Source organism: Agelaius phoeniceus, chromosome Z, assembly GCF_051311805.1.
Source record: "Agelaius phoeniceus isolate bAgePho1 chromosome Z, bAgePho1.hap1, whole genome shotgun sequence".
NCBI lineage: Eukaryota > Metazoa > Chordata > Aves > Passeriformes > Icteridae > Agelaius > Agelaius phoeniceus.
The window spans coordinates 94,658,394-94,676,003 of record NC_135303.1 but is presented as its reverse complement, the minus strand read 5'-3'; the positions used below and the strand labels follow the sequence as shown (position 1 = coordinate 94,676,003).

General features: G+C 51.6%; 2 protein-coding genes and 1 long non-coding RNA gene across 4 annotated transcripts; all 3 read right to left on the bottom strand.

Annotated features, from left to right (window-relative positions):
* Positions 1-715: 715 nt before the first annotated feature.
* On the bottom strand, positions 716-3,570 carry LOC143692276 (uncharacterized). The gene is made up of 3 exons (XM_077172202.1): positions 3,550-3,570; positions 1,589-2,230; positions 716-1,086 (listed from the first exon to the last, which is right to left on the bottom strand). The coding sequence occupies exons 1-3, from the start codon at positions 3,568-3,570 to the stop codon at positions 883-885; spliced, it is 867 nt and encodes a 288-aa protein (XP_077028317.1). The 3' UTR covers positions 716-882.
* A 375-nt stretch (positions 3,571-3,945) lies between these two features.
* On the bottom strand, positions 3,946-6,984 carry LOC143692059 (uncharacterized). The gene is made up of 3 exons (XR_013179941.1): positions 6,753-6,984; positions 5,776-5,963; positions 3,946-4,195 (listed from the first exon to the last, which is right to left on the bottom strand). It is a non-coding gene; the product is annotated as an uncharacterized LOC143692059 (long non-coding RNA).
* A 4,801-nt stretch (positions 6,985-11,785) lies between these two features.
* On the bottom strand, positions 11,786-15,913 carry LOC143692091 (uncharacterized). Of its 2 annotated transcripts, XM_077171644.1 has the most exons (5): positions 14,883-15,913; positions 14,318-14,382; positions 13,634-13,697; positions 12,916-12,991; positions 11,786-12,131 (listed from the first exon to the last, which is right to left on the bottom strand). In XM_077171644.1, exons 1-5 carry the CDS (start codon positions 15,282-15,284, stop codon positions 12,064-12,066), a joined length of 675 nt encoding a protein of 224 aa, XP_077027759.1. In that variant the 5' UTR covers positions 15,285-15,913; the 3' UTR covers positions 11,786-12,063. The 2 variants fall into 2 exon arrangements, 1 of the variants encoding a protein (XP_077027759.1); XR_013179950.1 differs by lacking the exons at positions 12,916-12,991; positions 14,318-14,382; positions 14,883-15,913 and having other exon boundaries at positions 13,634-13,843.
* Positions 15,914-17,610: the final 1,697 nt, after the last annotated feature.

Genomic DNA, 17,610 nt, shown 5'->3' with positions numbered 1-17,610 from the left:
CCGTATTCACCGGACGGGTCTGTGAGCAAGAAGTAGTTAGGCTTGTACTCGCCTCTTGCCCTTCAAGAACCAATAAATCCTGTCAACAAAAACAGCATCTTTAGCCCCCTCCTATTAAAGATTCTACAAGGATGATGGTTTTATTGGTGTTTAGAAGTTTGGATTTGAAATGGCCAGTTCAATGGATAAAGAGACAGTTTAAGTAGTATTAGATTCTTCTTATTATTATTCTTATTAGCTACTGGAAGAAACAAACCATTGGTATCTATACTTAATTACTTCTATTTCCAGGAAATCATAAAGAAAAAGAACCAAACCAAAAAAAGTCACTTCCTACCTTTTGTATCTCAGGATGAAAAATGTCTCTTGGGCTCTTCTCCAGTTTCTCCAGACTCCTGGCACTGAAATGCAAATGAACGAGTGCTTTATAGGAGGGCAAGTGCACATTCCAACCCCGAAGCACCAACTGATGGCAGTTACAGCGCTTACAAAATGAATCCTTCCCAGAGCCTCTGGGAAATGGAACGGTTTGTGCAACTGCCATTTCTTCCCCAAAATACTAACTCCCAACACTTCCTAAACTGAGTTTGCATTTTAAAAACAGAAATTAGGGAGACTCAGGGTGGAGATCAGGTTGAAATTGATTTCCTTCTAAAGCACAGGGGCTCTGTTCCATCACCCTTCACTTGGGCTCCACACGGAATCACGGGGAGCATTTTAGGAGGGCTCAAGAACCAATTCTATTTCTCTCTTTTTTCTAGTTCTCTCTCTTCCTAAATAATTCAAGGCAAGTCAAATGAAAAAGGACAAGTTCAGCAGCAAATTCACACTTTTTCCCTTTGTCTGCTCAAGAACAGGCTTTAAAACCACTTCTTGCTGCCTTCAACGGTTAAGACTTGCAAAACGGTTTCGCAAGTTTGATAGGTTTATCATAAAAACCACAGAACGCAAGCTCTGAATGACAGGAAAAGGTACACAGGCAAATATCTCAGCTGATGGTGGCTTATTTGCAAACACAGACCTTAACGGAGATTGCACGGAGAATGTTTCAGTGGGACTCGAAGGGAAAAATATTTTCTGAGTACCCTGTAAACAAGAAAAGCTAGGATATATTACAGGACATACCCACGTGTTCTGCATATTCAAATAGGATTATCAATAAAAACATTTAAGAAGGAAGAAAACCAAGGTAATTTTACTCAGCTATATTTACTGCCGATTTAGAGGGGAAAAAAAAAAAAAAAAAAAAAAGTGAACCAGAAACGCCTACAGTAGAACTTTAAAACAATTGCTTGGATAAAAGCAGCTCATGGAACATGAAGTAGAAAAAAAGCGAAACCAGTATCAGACCTGCCTATTTTCTTACCATTGCACAAGAAAATCCGACAAGCGGTAGAAAGTCACTGCCTAAAACCGATCCTAGGATGTAACCGAGAACAATGGAGGCATTTGCTAATCTAAACGGAAACCTTTTCCGGACCCTAGTGTCAAATCACACGTTTTGTCTCTCAGCAGCTCGAGGCTGGAGAGCATTTCCCCTGGGGGTCGGGAGGGCAGGGGCACAAGGGGCTGAGTTTGCCGATCGCACCTGTGCCATCAGAAGGATCCTGCCCGGCGCTCCTTGCGCTCGCCATTCTCCGGGCCATCGCTGTGTTTTACTGCTCAGCGATGCCGCTCCATCCGTTTGCGTGGAAGGAAGAGCCACGAGCACTGAGGCACTCAGCAGCCGTGTCATGCCAGCGATGTCGAGCGCTCTCTGCTCGCAAGGCTGAGCACGCCGCGGAGCCGCCTCCGCAGCCGCTCGTCCGCCCCCGCCCGCAGCAGCGGCAGCGGCCCGAGGGAGACGGCTGCAGCTCGGCGGCTCCCGCGCCTCCGCCAGCCCGAGGGCAGCCGCCGCACAGTGACCGCGGCAGCGCCCGGCGCCGCTCGCCCGGGGCGGCTCCTGCAGCTCCCGGCCCGCGGCAGCAAAGCACCGCCTGGCGCTCCGCCATCGGCGGGCGGCAGCGCGCCCCGCCCGAGCTGAGCCCCCGCCACCGGGACCGCTGAGCGAGGCCGAGGCACCGGGCGGACGCCCCTTCCGCGCCGCTCGGCTCCGTGCGGGCGGCCGGACGGAGGCTTCGCCCCTCCAGCGTCGCTGCCGCGGCTCCGTCCCGCGCGGCACAGGCGCCGGGAGCTCCCCGCGCCCAGCCCGCTCCCCCGGCACGCGGCCGCCTCGGCCCGCCAGCCACTCCTACGGCGCGTCGGCCGTTGCGTCAGACGCCGCGCTTTACGGCCGCAGGGCCTGCCGGGAGTTGTAGTCTCGGACTGACAGCCACCGCTCCGTTCTCCGCCACCGGGAGCTGCGCTCCCGCCAGGGGATCAAACGGCTCCTTCGCTCCTGGGCGCGGAAGCACCTTAGGCAGCACCGCCCCTCCCGAATGTCCTTTCTTTTCCACTCCAACTCTTTTTTCTTTTTTTCACTCTGTTTTTCACCCCCTTTTCCACTTTCGCTCTTTCTTTTTCACTCTCACCCTTTTCCTTTTTCATTTTTTTTCTTCCTTTCTCTTCCTCCTTTTTTTTTTCTTCCTTTCCTGTTTCCTTTTCTTTCTTTCGCTCTTTCTTTCTGTCTTTCTCTATTTCTTTCTTTCTCTCGCTCTCTTCCTGTCTCTCTCTTTCTTTCTTTCTGTCTGTCTTTCTCTATTTCTCTCTCTCTCTTTCTTTCTCTCTGTCTCTCTTTCTTTCTTTCTCTCTGTCTCTCTTTCTTTCTTTCTCTCTGTCTCTCTTTCTTTCTCTCTATCTCTCTCTGTCTCTCTGTCTCTCTTTCTTTCTCTCTCTCTTTCTTTCTCTCTGTCTTTCTGTCTCTCTGTCTCTCTTTCTGTCTCTCTTTCCGTCTGTCTCTCTTTCTGTCTGTCTCTCACTCTCTTTCTTTCTGTCTCTCTCTCTGTCTCTCTTTCTTTCTCTCTCTCTTTCTTTCTTTCTCTCTGTCTCTCTTTCTTTCTCTCTTTCTTTCTTTCTCTCTGTCTCTCTCTCTCTGTCTCTCTTTCTTTCTCTCTGTCTCTCTCTCTCTGTCTCTCTTTCTTTCTCTCTGTCTCTCTCTCTCTGTCTCTCTTTCTTTCTTTCTCTCTGTCTCTTTCTCTCTGTCTCTCTTTCTGTCTCTCTCTGTCTCTCTTTCTTTCTCTCTTTCTTTCTTTCTCTCTGTCTCTCTTCCTTTCTCTCTTTCTTTCTTTCTCTCTGTCTCTCTTCCTTTCTTTCTTTCTTTCTCTCTCTCTCTTTCTTTCTTTCTCTCTGTCTCTCTTTCTGTCTCTCTCTCTGTCTCTCTTTCTTTCTTTCTTTCTTTCTTTCTCTCTTTCTTTCCCTGTATTTCTACTCTGGGATTTCCATTCTGGCTTTAGGATAAAAAAGCAGCAGTCGAAACGTTCAGGCTACCGGGGAGTGCAAAAAACCCCAAAACGGTAATGATTTTAGGAAAACTACTTCCTCCATGGGAGCCTGAAATTTTCTACAGCTGCAGGTGACATAGAGCTTTTATTTCTTCTTTTAGATAGTTTATACTTAATACTCTATTTATACAGCGCCCCCTGCCGTCTTCATGGGCGCACTGCGGGCACAGCGCCCCCTGCCGTCTGCATGGGCGAACTGCAGGCAGAGTGCCGCCGAATGACGTCAACTCGTCGACACGGCGCCCCGCCCCGGCCACGCCAGCCCAGCTGGCCCTACCCAATCTCTCTGTTGATACACACAGTAAACAAAACCAAAATCCCAGGAATACCTATCAGAAGTCTAGGAAAGAAACCTCTTGAAATTAATCCTACCTCAAATACAAACCAACCCGTCCAGAAAGTTAGCTTCACTCAAAAAAACTATTTACACAGAGGTAATAAGACCAAGAAATAAAACAACACACCATATAACGAACCACCAACGAATACAACAGCGAAGGAAAAAAAAAACCCACGTTTTTTTCTTTTTTTTTATTTCAACTAGCTTCCTTTATTAGCTAGAACCAAAGATTTTGCCAGGGCTGTAACAACAACAACAACTTCTTTTTCTTCTTCTCCTTCTGAAATGTCCCTTCTCCTTCCCAAACTCCTTACAACTTCTGCGTTTGAATCCAAGCCAAAAGCAAAATTCGTGCACTTGTGAGTCCGGTGCTCCTGTCAGATTCTCTGTCTCCCTCCACATCTTCTTACACTTTCAGTCTGAACGCTGTCCTGCCCTGATGAGTTTGACAGAAGAATTGGCACATGTTAAGAGAGCATTTCCCTCCCTCCCTGCCTCCCTCCCTCCCCAGAGCTGGTTTCCTTAGCGCATTTCAATCGATCCCAAGCCCGCAATGATGCGCGCTCTGCCGGAAAGGGGAAACACGTGCTAGTGAACAGCAGCTCAGAAACAATTCTTTTCTAATGTTACCTGCTCTACTTGACTGCTCGCTAACACAAGTCTCATTTTACCATTGCAGGGAGAAGGCTGTAGGAAAATGTCTGATGAGCAGCCACAAAAGGCCTCACTCCCTGCTACACAGCCTGCAACAACCTCGGCAGAGCAGAGCAGCCAAATCACCGCGCTCTCCTTGCCGTGGGCAAGGGTAGAAGATGACTGGGGGAGGCACATAAAAAGAAGGGAAACGCTCCTATAAATGCACAGCCATTTGCTTTCAGAAGCCCAGAGTTCAGGATCTTCTCTAGGAAGCCAGACGTGACATGATATTTCTAAGATTTTCTTCTTCATCAAAGGAAATGTCCGTACATACACACTCTTACAAACGTACCTAGGGTTTTGGGGTTTTTTTTCTTCTGAAGCTCCAAGAATGATTTCCCACCTTGATTCATTCAGAAGAAACGGCCCCTGTGACTCAGGTCAGAAGGGCGGCCTGCGTTTTTGATCACGACAGCTTTTGGCTTTACCCTGTGAGCAGGAGCAGCCAGAGCTGAGGCTCAGCAGAGGCTGACCCCGGCCAGCCCCTTCCTCCCTTCCCTGTGTGTCACAATGACTTCCAGGCAGAAGGATGCAAAGCAGGTTTGTGTCTTTTCTCTTCAGTGCCAAGAGGTAAAAGATGTAGGCTTTGAAATAACTAATGACCCTCTCTTGGAACTCTCCCAAGGACAGTTTGAAAGCAAAGACAGAAGATTGCTGCTAAATCCATATGGGATAAGGATGAGAGCAGCAAGGATCCGAGGCCAGCAGCGTTGCCAGGCAGTGTCACGTCCCTGCCACCTTGTGACAAGGCACACAGCTGCAAAGCCCCAAAGCCTGCAAGCCCTGGAGCTGCCGCATGGATGGACCTGGTTCCCTTCCCAGGTGCCCAGAGGGACACCCGAGGGCAGGTGTCGTCCCCCGCCCCCCGAGGGCGCACCCAGAGCCCCGGGCAGGGACGGAGTCACTGACGGCTCTCTGGGGACGAGACCCTCCCTGCAGGTGACACCGGCTTGTCCTCTCCCTGTGGCACAGGGACCTCCAGGCTCTAGGACCAGCCTCATTTTGTCAGCATCCAGGTGCTGTGCTAGAGCCAGAGGGGTCAAGGCTTTCCAGAACCATAGGATCCTTGCGGTTGGAAAAGCCTTCTAAGGACATCGAGCCCAGCTGCTGCCCCCCCAAATCAGGTCCCTAAACACCACATCTTGACATCCTTGACATGTCTCCAGGCATGGGGACTTCCCTGGGCTCCTATGCCTGAGCACCCTTTCAGTGAAAAAATTTTCCCTCCAATCCAATCTAAGCTTTCCCTGCTGCAAGTTGAGGCCATTTCCTTTTGCCGTGTCACTTCTTACCTGGGAGACCTCGGTACTTCAACCTTACCTGCTCCTTCCCTAGGCGGTCTCTGGCTTGGCTGGAGGAGAGGAGAAACACTCCCACCACAGGAATGGCAGCTCAGGAGGTCCCACACCAAGGCCAGGGGGAGCAGCCGTCCTCGCACGTCCCTTCTTCTCAGAGATTGGCTCTGCTTTTCCTCCCGGGCAGATCTCTGCTGAGTGCTTCACAATTGCCTGTTTGGAGGAGGGGGGGAAAAGAGGTTAGCCAAGTTTTTTATCCAGACTTAGCTGCTGGCTTTGCCTCCTCCTGACTTCCTTCTGCTAAGAAAACAGCTGCCTTTGGACTTCTAGGGGCAACTTGCACGTCATGCCTGAAAAGGAACTACAGAAAAGCGCCTTATTTATAAAGCCTCAGCCAAGAAGACAGATGCAGCTGCAGCTTTGCCATGCCCACTGCCTGCAGAGCCGGCAGGCACCAGGCCAGCTCTGCTCCTCCTTCAAGTTGTTCCCAAAGCTGCTGGAAGAACTGAAGGCTCCTTTGGCCTTCCATTGCTCGGCTTGTCCCGAGAAAGAGCTTTGAGTGTTGTTACCCCTCCAGAAAGGAAGGGCCTTTCTGTCTCACACGCTCGGTGACACAAGGCTACGCAGCCTCTGCTCCAGGTGGGAAGGGCTTCCTTCCTCCTCTGGCACCTGGCTGGCACAGGTTGCTCAGAGGTCCTGGGGCTGCCCCATCGCTGCAAGTGCTCAAGGCCCCTCGGTGCTCTGCGATGAGGCTCTGAGCAAGCTGCTCGATGGAAGCACGTCCCTGCCCACGGCGGCAGCAGCCTTGGAATGAGGTGATCTTTAGAGCCCCTTGCAACCTGAATTCTTCCATGATTCTGTGAACTGAAAAAAGCGGGGAAAGAAATCTGTAAAGGTCACTAAATGCATCCAAGCACATCCCCAAGGATCCAATCCTCAGCAGCCCATGCAAGGCAAGGTCAGAGCTCTCTGCCCACCGAGGACACGGCAAGCAGCACGGACCTTTCTCCCACTCTCCAGCACGGAGACACCCAAGAACTTGCGGCAGCCCAACCCCGCGCTGCCGGCCCCGGACGGAGCGCGGCTCCCGGCGGCAAAGCGGCTCCTCCGGCGGCTGCTCCGGCGCGCAGGGGCGGCGCCGCCCCGGAGACCCCCCCGCCCCCGCCCGCTCCCCTTGCCCGGGGGGCTCCGGCGGCGCCCGAGCCCCGCGCCCGGAGCGGACAGAGCGGCCGGCACCGGCCGGGCCGGCGCAGCAGCGCCCGCGCCGCCTCTGCCGCCCTTGGCCGGCCCGGCGCCAGCTGCCCTCGGCTCCGCACGGCGGCTCGCACCGGCAAAGCGGCTCCGCCGCTGCCGCGCCAAATTCCCCCGTGCGCCTCGGCACCCGCCCGGCCCAGGCCGGCAGCGCTCCCGAGCGGCAACGCTCCGGCCCGGGCCGCGGCCACAAGAAGCGCCCTCAAATGCAGCGGCACAGCCCGACTGCAGCCCTGCAAACGCCGCCAGAGCTGCGGCTTCCCGCAACTCAACCCCGAAACTGACGCCGCGGGCGGCGCTCACCTCGCTTCAACAAGGGCAAAGAAATGGCTTCTCCCCTTCAAATTCATCCCCTAGGAGCGCAGAAAAGAAGGGGCTTTCCTCCAATGAAATCCTGCAAGCCATGTGCAAAGGGGGATTTTGACCTCCATTCAAACCCTTGCAAAGGAGGGACACCAGCGCTGTCCCCTCCATTTAAACCTTAGGATGATGAAAATGGGCTGGCTACCTTCAAATCAAAGCCATCCGATGACAACAATACTTTGCCCATTCCCGTTCAAATGGAACGCAGGGATTCCCTGTCACCCCTGGGATACCCCTAACAGCCGGGAAAAGGCAGCTTTTCCTTCAACCGACATCCTTGGAACCGCAAGCGAAAGCGGATCCCCCCCAGTTCAAACACAGACAATATTAGGAGAGTAGCTGCTTGCCTCTCCTTCATTTCTTTTGTCTTCACAAGCTCCCTTTTTGTTCCTGGGGAAGCGGGGAGGGGGGACTGCCAAGATCCAATTGAAAAGGGAAAGGACCAAAGTCCCCGCTCCAAATCCACACGCGCTCACCCGTTCGGCTGCTGCTTCCCGGCACAAAGATTCGTCCCTCGGCACCTCCTTGAAGCGATGCTCCGCGGATCCAAGCGCGTATCCAGGTGTTCGCCCAGACGCTGCCAGAAGCTCTCGCAGTCCTTCCATGAGACAGCCCCGGGAGCCCCCCCATGAACCCCTCTACTCAGCAGCTCCATGCAAAAGGCAGCTGAGGCGAAGCCTCCCCCTAAAACAGCCTCGCCCCCCCGGCAGGAGACGGCCCCTCATCATCCTCACAGCTCACACCTGGGGCTGATGCCACTCTCCAACAGCGCCTCTCCCCGTCCAGCACACAGCCCGCTTCTCACAGACACAGAGCCAACAGAAATCTGCTCCGGGTGCTGGCTTTTCTTAGTCCGTCTGCTTCCACAATTCAGACACGGACGTGCGCTGATGGCACTGAGGGAAAGCTTTCCAGTGCACAAAACTGTCATTCTGGTAGCACGCTTTGAGACGCCTTCAGAAAAAGCAGAATCAGCGCCGCCTCCTAAGAGCCCTGCTGAGGAACCCCGCCCTCCTTGGGACACCCAATGCAGCAGAGCTCGAAAAACGAGGGCAAAAGTCAAGCTTGGAGTGGAAAAAGACAATAGAAATACAGCAGCCTTTCAAGAAAGCCTTCACACAGTAATAGTGGGAGCCGGTCACATTTCTTCTTTCCTTGCTCTCTGGAATGACATCAATACGAAGTACAAAACCCACACGAAACACAAGGCAGAGCTGGGATTTGACACGTCTTCCTTTTGGCTCTCGGGATGACAAGCGCCTCTTCCGGGACTGCGACACGCTTTGGGCGCTGGCAGAGAACGGAGGCAAAAGGTGCCAGAGAGCCCTTTCTATCGCCTTCAGCCCCTGCAGCTGTTCTGAGGGTTCCAGGGCACAGCTCGGTCCGTTCCTAGATCAAAACCTCACGGCAATATCTTCAGAACTACTACGCATCTCCAGTCGGAACCTTCTACATTCCTGTAAACAAATGAGTGCATAGAGAGGGTTTCTCCCCAGCTGAGTTTAGAGACCAATTCCTATTCTTTAGCAATACCTAGAAAACCGAATGCCTTGCCAGGTTTTAGCATCCTACACCCACTCACCCCTCCCTGTGCATTTGGTGGCAGCTTTGGGTCCCTCTGGGGGACGGCACCCAGCGTGACCCCCGCCCCTCGCCCGCCCCCCACCTGCTCCTGCACCGCCGTGGGGCTCCCTCTCCTGGGCACCTTGGGGTGCCCCCAACGGCATCAGAGCCCCGAGTCTTCACCCCGCCTTTCCCTGACCCCCAAAGAAGGCTCCGAACGAATCCGACTGCCCCGGACAGCAGCGCAGCGCTTCCCCCAAGCCCTTCCCACACGTGCATGGCCCCAGCAAGGGATTCTGCTGCAACAAGAAAGGGGGGGCAGCCCCCAGAAGGCTTGAGGTTCCTGCCCAGCCTCGCTGTCACGGGCCAGGGGCAGCGAGAGAGGGAGCGGCACAGACGGCGGCGACGGCCCGGCACGGAGCGGGGGCCGCTCTCAGCGCGATGCCGGCAAAGCCGCAGCTCCGGCGCTGTCGGCCGCGCTGCTTGAGCGGCACGGGGGGATCCGCCGAGAGCCTCCGGCCCCGCGCGGGGACTCCCGCAAGGGCCCAGGGGCGCCGGGCTCCGGCCCTCGGGGCTTTATTCTCCGGCAGCCCGAGCCCCGCGGCTGCGGGGCAAAGAAGGAAAGGGGGCACGGGAAGAGAGGAGCGAGAGCAGGGCATGACAAAGGGCGGCGAGGGAGCTCGGGCTGTGCAGGAAAGCGGCACGGGAAGGGAAAGCCCGGGACGAGGGTACACGGAGGCTGGGCAGAGGAAGGAGACAGGGGGAACAGAAGGGAGTAGCGGGGTAGGGACAGGACAGGAAGGAGCCGGCTTTGCGGGGGGAGAGGGAATGGGGGAAAGGGAGCGAGAGAAGGCGAAGACGGGGAGAAGGAAGGAGGGCTAGAGAGAGGGACAGGCGGGGAAGCCTCCCAGAGCCCCGGCTGCACCCCGAGCCCGGCCCGGCGCCTCGCCCTGCCCGGGATGCTGCGGCGCTCGGCAGAGCTCGGCTCGCTCCGGAGACGCTCGGCTCGAGTCGGCTCTTGGCGCCTCAACTCGGCTCTTGGCGCCTGCATTCGCCTCTTCGGCCGAGCTCGCCTCGCTTCGGCCCAACTCCCAGCCGCTCTGTGCCTTCGGCGCGCCTCGGCTCCGCTCGCCTCGCCTCGGCTCCCCGACGGCGGGCGGGCAAGCGCCGCCGCCTCCCGTTCAGCTCGCCCGGCTCGGGGCTCTCCCGCTGCCGCGTCCCGCGGGCGGCCCGGCCACGGCGCGGACACGACCGGGAGCGCGGGCTCGGGCAGGAGCTCATTAGGCTGGGAGCGCACTGGCGCTAAGCAGCGCGCACGAGAGCAGCAGGCTCGCTTCGCCTGAGCTCGGCTCGCTTCGCTTCAGGCAGCCTCGGAAGCCTCGCCTCGGTTCGCTCGAGGCCGTCAGGGTCGGCCGCTCTCGCCTTGCTTCGGCCGAGCTCGTGCGATTCCCCCGAAGGCGGCGGCGTTCGGTTGTGGTTTTAGAAATATCCTCCTCTATCGATTGGATCTCTCTACAGTTAGATTTATATTTCTAGAATACTTCTATTAATCCAAAGAAAAACCCCATCTGTAACCAAATAAATACAAGAAAACACCTTCTTTTAAACGGTATTGAAATATTTTCATACTTTGTATAGTTATACTCACATTTATATTTATCGTTTCTTTTGATGCAATCTATTAATAATTATCTATAATATCTATAAAATTCTAGACATGTATTTAAAGTATTATCTATATTATGTATCGTATCTACTGCTGCAACTGATTTTTTCTTCTAGTTTTAAACTTTATCTGTATGTACTTATGATATCTTTCTAGACTTAGATTTCTACCTTCATATTCTTTGTATTTATCATTTTTATCATCAAAACCCTGCCTATTGACAAGTTAAAAAAACCGCTTTCTTTAACGACTTAAAAATATTTTTATATTTATAATTTTCATATTTCTATTTATAATTTGCTCTCTAGTACGTGATAACATACCTGCTCCTGCACCGCAGTGGGGCTCCCTCTCCTGGGCACCTCGGGGTGCCCCCAGTGGCATCAGAGCCCCGAGTCTGCACCCCACCCTTTTCCTCTAGTTAGAAACTACACTGGAACTTTTTTCTGGAAACAAAGACATGACCTAAATCCTCTCCCCATGTCCTAGAGAGAGAGATGTTCAGTTCTTAGTTGACTGGGCAGCAGTTTCTTCAATAGAATGATAAACAATATGGAAACGTTTTAGCTACAAGCAAATAGGCAAATCGGAACAAGGTCCTGGTGGCCAGCCACTGCAGTTCTTCTGAAGCAATTTTTTAAACAATCAAATACTGATACCACAAAAAATAAAGCAAAAAGCTGACTACCGGCTAAGAAAGAAGGAAAAATTAACTTTTGACGACAACAACAACATTCCAAGGACACAGGCTTTTTTCCAATGTCAGACCTTATTACTACTACCTCTCTTGGGAATTCTCATCGTGGATCCCAAAAGGAATAAATCCCTCAGCGTGTCCTAAAGCACCAAGGAGCTACCTACAAGTGAAGGTGGCTACTTTCAGTGCAGACACAGCTGATGACACAGCAGCAGCACAGTTCTGTGCTGCACAGGGATAATACTGTCTCCTCTTCTCCAGCAGCTGACTCTCTCCTGCCATGGCTTCTGTAAATGCATCAGAGCACGACCTTAAACACAAACAGGCAAGAAAACACCATCAGAAGTCTTTCATTAAGCAGTACAAGAAGGGTTCCAAGCAGAGACCAACAGAATTTCAAGGAAGCAGTATGCAATTAAACCCCCTCAGATTTGTTCAAGTAGCCGGCAAAATGGAACCATTCAGAAATGACAAAGAAAACCCCCTCAAGTATTTATACAGGAGTCCTTAATGTCAGAAAGGGGATGACAGGTTATGTTCAGATAAGATGAATGTTTATTTGGATCTATAAATAAACTTCTCTCGTGGTCCTTTGCCAAAAAATAGAACCTACAAGTGAACACCTACACCTGCCTCAAGAGACCTAACGAGCCCCTGGCAGCCACCGGCATCAAAGCGCAGTGGATGTTTCTAATCCAGGGGAAGGAGAACAATATCACCTTTTGTTCTCTCCAGTTTGTTTCCTTTGCAGTCCTAGTTGCTCCTTATGATTTTTACAGTCTCTGTATCTTCTCGGGCAGCGCTGAGTCTGACGACCGGGATATGAGAGTCCTTCCCTGCCCTACGGAGAGAACCAGGAAAAAAAGTTCAAAAAAGAACAGGGCAGTTTGAAGTTAATACTTCCGACGAGAAGCAGCACCCGACAAACAGAGCAACGGTGAACAAAGCGTGACACCTCCCTGGGGACAGAAGACTTACAAACTCTCCGGGATTTACAATTCCAGTAACCAAGCCCTTCAGCACAGCAGCCAAGTGTCCCATTAGGTGGTGCTGCACCAAGGAATGATCCCAGAGGTTCCAAAGAGTGAAATGCACGTTATTGTCCAAAGACGTAAAATCTTGCAAAATAACAAAACTACAATAGATCTAAACTACAGGGCAAGAGTACAAGTGTTAGCTTGAGGAGCTGGAACCATCCAGGTGAGCAACTGCTAACCGGATCCTCAACAGAGTTTGAGGAACCCTTCAGGATACAGAAGGGTTTTCCCCAGCAATGTCACAGGCCGAGTTTTGATAGAAGTGCACTTGCCAGATGCTCAGAAACGTCACCCATCCTCCTCCGGGTGTCCTGAGAGAGCTGCGAATGGCTCTCACCTGGTTTGAGCTGGTTCTGTAAGGGCTCAGGGTGAATTTCACCAGATGCAACCAAACTGGGCAACTCCCAGTGGGACAGAAGGAACCCAAAGCTTGTTTTACCCAAAGCTTGGGTAAGCAGAGCTCCAGCAAATACTGAGGAAACGATCAGAACAGGGTAACAAATAATAAACATACCTTTTTTTTTTAACTTGCCTTTTTTTTTTTTTTTCAGATGAGCAAAACAATTAAGGAGAAGGTGAAAACCTCACCATGACTGAACATTTCATCACCTGTAAGCTGACCATCCTTAGCATAGAGGACTCCAAATTTAAAATTCACCGATCCCTGGAAAATAAAACCAAATATTATTTGGTGAACAGTCAAACAGAAGACATAAAAATTTGTTTCCTCTAATCTTTGCCTACATCCTACACGTTAGAACATACATTTTATACCATCTCCTACTACACAATAATTTACCTTTAAACTTTGATAGTATAGCATAAAATCATTAACTTAGATGGGTGATCAATTATTATTAAGTTGGTGCTTCAAGTTATTTTTGCTGTCAGGTTCAAAAAAACATGACTTCTTTTTACTGTAACGAGCAATTGATTTAGAAGTCATCAAAAGCCCATCCAAATACAAAGCCGTATTCACCGGACGGGTCTGTGAGCAAGAAGTAGTCAGGCTTGTACTCACCTCTTGCCCTTCAAGAACCAATAAATCCTGTCAACAAAAACAGCATCTTTAGCCCCCTCCTATTAAAGATTCTACAAGGATGATGGTTTTATTGGTGTTTAGAAGTTTGGATTTGAAATGGCCAGTTCAATGGATAAAGAGACAGTTTAAGTAGTATTAGATTCTTCTTATTATTATTCTTATTAGCTACTGGAAGAAACAAACCAGTAGGATCTATACTTAATTACTTCTATTTCCAGGAAATCATAAAGAAAAAGAACCAAACCAAAAAAAGTCACTTCCTACCTTTTGTATCTCAGGATGAAAAATGTCTCTTGGGCTCTTCTCCAGTTTCTCCAGACTCCTGGCACTGAAATGCAAATGAACGAGTGCTTTATCGGAGGGCAAGTGCACATTCCAACCCCGAACCCCCAACCGATGGCAGTTACAGCGCTTACAAAATGAATCCTTCCCAGAGCCTCTGGGAAATGGAACGGTTTGTGCAACTGCCATTTCTTCCCCAAAATACTAACTCCCAACACTTCCTAAACTGAGTTTGCATTTTAAAAACAGAAATTAGGGAGACTCAGGGTGGAGATCAGGTTGAAATTGATTTCCTTCTAAAGCACAGGGGCTCTGTTCCATCACCCTTCACTTGGGCTCCACACGGAATCACGGGGAGCATTTTAGGAGGGCTCAAGAACCAATTCTATTTCTCTCTTTTTTCTAGTTCTCTCTCTTCCTAAATAATTCAAGGCACGTCAAATGAAAAAGGACAAGTTCAGCAGCAAATTCACACTTTTTCCCTTTGTCTGCTCAAGAACAGGCTTTAAAACCACTTCTTGCTGCCTTCAACGGTTAAGACTTGCAAAACGGTTTCGCAAGTTTGATAGGTTTATCATAAAAACCACAGAACGCAAGCTCTGAATGACAGGAAAAGGTACACAGGCAAATATCTCAGCTGATGGTGGCTTATTTGCAAACACAGACCTTAACGGAGATTGCACGGAGAATGTTTCAGTGGGACTCGAAGGGAAAAATATTTTCTGAGTACCCTGTAAACAAGAAAAGCTAGGATATATTACAGGACATACCCACGTGTTCTGCATATTCAAATAGGATTATCAATAAAAACATTTAAGAAGGAAGAAAACCAAGGTAATTTTACTCAGCTATATTTACTGCCGATTTAGAGGGAAAAAAAAAAAAAAAAAAAAAGTGAACCAGAAACGCCTACAGTAGAACTTTAAAACAATTGCTTGGATAAAAGCAGCTCATGGAACATGAAGTAGAAAAAAAGCGAAACCAGTATCAGACCTGCCTATTTTCTTACCATTGCACAAGAAAATCCGACAAGCGGTAGAAAGTCACTGCCTAAAACCGATCCTAGGATGTAACCGAGAACAATGGAGGCATTTGCTAATCTAAACGGAAACCTTTTCCGGACCCTAGTGTCAAATCACACGTTTTGTCTCTCAGCAGCTCGAGGCTGGAGAGCATTTCCCCTGGGGGTCGGGAGGGCAGGGGCACAAGGGGCTGAGTTTGCCGATCGCACCTGTGCCATCAGAAGGATCCTGCCCGGCGCTCCTTGCGCTCGCCATTCTCCGGGCCATCGCTGTGTTTTACTGCTCAGCGATGCCGCTCCATCCGTTTGCGTGGAAGGAAGAGCCACGAGCACTGAGGCACTCAGCAGCCGTGTCATGCCAGCGATGTCGAGCGCTCTCTGCTCGCAAGGCTGAGCCCGCCGCGGAGCCGCCTCCGCAGCCGCTCGTCCGCCCCCGCCCGCAGCAGCGGCAGCGGCCCGAGGGAGACGCTGCAGCTCGGCGGCTCCCGCGCCTCCGCCAGCCCGAGGGCAGCCGCCGCACAGTGACCGCGGCAGCGCCCGGCGCCGCTCGCCCGGGGCGGCTCCTGCAGCTCCCGGCCCGCGGCAGCAAAGCACCGCCCGGCGCTCCGCCATCGGCGGGCGGCAGCGCGCCCCGCCCGAGCTCAGCCCCCGCCACCGGGACCGCTGAGCGAGGCCGAGGCGCCGGGCGGACGCCCCTTCCGCGCCGCTCGGCTCCGTGCGGGCGGCCGGACGGAGGCTTCGCCCCTCCAGCGTCGCTGCCGCGGCTCCGTCCCGCGCGGCACAGGCGCCGGGAGCTCCCCGCGCCCAGCCCGCTCCCCCGGCACGCGGCCGCCTCGGGCCGCCAGCCACTCCTACGGCGCGTCGGCCGTTGCGTCAGACGCCGCGCTTTACGGCCGCAGGGCCTGCCGGGAGTTGTAGTCTCGGACTGACAGCCACCGCTCCGTTCTCCGCCACCGGGAGCTGCGCTCCCGCCAGGGGATCAAACGGCTCCTTCGCTCCTGGGCGCGGAAGCACCTTAGGCAGCACCGCCCCTCCCGAATGTCCTTTCTTTTCCACTCCAACTCTTTTTTCTTTTTTTCACTCTGTTTTTCACCCCCTTTTCCACTTTGGCTCTTTCTTTTTCACTCTCACCCTTTTCCTTTTTCATTTTTTTTCTTCCTTTCTCTTCCTTCTTTTTTTTTTTCTTCCTTTCCTTTTCCCTTTTCTTTTGCTCTCTCTTTCTCTCTTTCTGTCTCTCTCTCTTTCTTTCTCTCTCTCTCTCTTTCTGTCTCTCTTTCTCTCGCTCTCTTTCTGTCTCTTTCTGTCTCTCTTTATTTCTCTCTCTCTTTCTTTCTTTCTCTCTTTCTGTCTCTCTCTTTCTTTCTCTCTTTCTTTCTTTCTCTCGCTCTCTCTCTGTCTCTCTCTTTCTTTCTCTCTTTCTTTCTTAGTCTCACTCTCTTTCTGTCTCTATTTCTCTCTCTTTCTTTCTTTCTCTCGCTCTCTTTCTGTCTCTCTCTTTCTTTCTCTCTTTCTTTCTTTCTCTCGCTCTCTCTCTGTCTCTCTCTTTCTTTCTCTCTTTCTTTCTCTCGCTCTCTTTCTGTCTGTCTCTCTATTTCTTTCTCTCTCCCTCTCTTTCTTTCTTAGTCTCACTCTTTCTGTCTCTCTATTTCTTTCTCTCTCTCTCTTTCTTTCTCTCTCTCTCTCTTTCGCTCTCTTTCTGTCTCTCTTTCTTTCTCTCGCTCTTTCTCTCGCTCTCTTTGTGTCTCTCTTTCTTTCTCTCGCTGTCTCTCTCTCTCTCTTTCTTTCTCTCGCTCTTTCTCTCTCTCTCTATTTCTTTCTCTCTCTCTTTCTTTCTTTCTCTCACTCTCTTTCTGTCTCTCTTTATTTCTTTCTCTCTCTTTCTTTCTTTCTCTCACTCTCTTTCTGTCTCCCTTTCTCTATTTCTTTCTGTCTCTCTTTCTTTCTTTCTCTCTCTTTCTTTCTGTCTCTCTCTTTTTCTTTCTGTCTCTCTCTCTTTCTCTCTGTCTCTCTTTCTGTCTCTCTTTCTTTCTTTCTTTCTTTCTTTCTTTCTTTCTTTCTTTCTTTCTTTCTTTCTTTCTTTCTTTCTTTCTTTCTTTCTTTCTTTCTTTCTTTCTTTCTTTCTTTCTCTCTCTCTTTAATTCTTTCTCTCTTTCTTTCCCTGAATTTCTAATCTTGGCTTTCCATTCTAGTTTTAAAATGAAAAAGCAGCAGTAGAAACGTTCAGGCTACCGGGGAGTGCAAAAAACCCCCAAAGGGTAATGATTTTAGGAAAACTATTTCCTCCATGGGAGCCTGAAATTTTCTACAGCTGCAGGTGACATAGAGCTTTTATTTCTTCTTCTATATAGTTTATACTTTATACTCTATTTATACAGCACCCCCTGCCGTCTGCTTTGGCTCACTACAGGCACAGCGCCCCCTGCCGTCTGCATGGGCGCACTGCAGACACAGCGCCCCCTGCCGTCTGCATGGGCGCACTGCAGACACAGCGCCCCCTGCTGTCTGATTTGGCGCACTGCAGGCACAGCGCCCCCTGCCGTCTGCACCGGCGAACTACAGGCACAGCGCCCCCTGCCGTCTACATCGGCGAACTGCAGGCAGAGTGCCGCCGAATGACGTCAGCAAGTCGACACGGCGCCCCGCCCCGGACACGCCCACTCGGGCGGCCGTCGCCATCTTGTACGGCATTCTGCGACGGCCACGGCGCTGCCATCTTGTACGGCACCCCGTGTCGGCCAGGGCGCCGCCAGCCTGTACGGCACAATTTTATGGCAGTCGCGCCTTACGGCAGTTTTACGGCATTCGCGCTTTACGACACCTTTTGCGACAGTCGCGCTTTACGGCACGTTTTGCGACAGTCGCGCTTTACGGCGCCTTTTGCGACAGTCGCGCTTTACGGCACCTTTTGCGACAGTCGCGCTTTACGGCACCTTTTGCG

Bases quoted from the DNA above. Each gene is read 5' to 3' on its own strand.
- LOC143692276 (XM_077172202.1), bottom strand. From the start codon at position 3,570: ATGAAGACGGCAGGGGGCGCT. The intron at 2,231-3,549 runs GTATAAATAGAG...GACGCGCCGTAG, and splicing joins TGAAGACGGCAGGGGGCGCT to GAGTGGCTGGCGGGCCGAGG. The intron at 1,087-1,588 runs GTGCGATCGGCA...TCTTGTTTACAG, and splicing joins GGATCCTTCTGATGGCACAG to GGTACTCAGAAAATATTTTT.
- LOC143692091 (XM_077171644.1), bottom strand. From the start codon at position 15,284: ATGGCGGAGCGCCGGGCGGTGCTTTGCTGCCGCGGGCCGGGAGCTGCA. The intron at 14,383-14,882 runs GTGCGATCGGCA...TCTTGTTTACAG, and splicing joins GGATCCTTCTGATGGCACAG to GGTACTCAGAAAATATTTTT. The intron at 12,132-12,915 runs GTGAGGTTTTCA...TTCTCTCCGTAG, and splicing joins TGATGAAATGTTCAGTCATG to GGCAGGGAAGGACTCTCATA.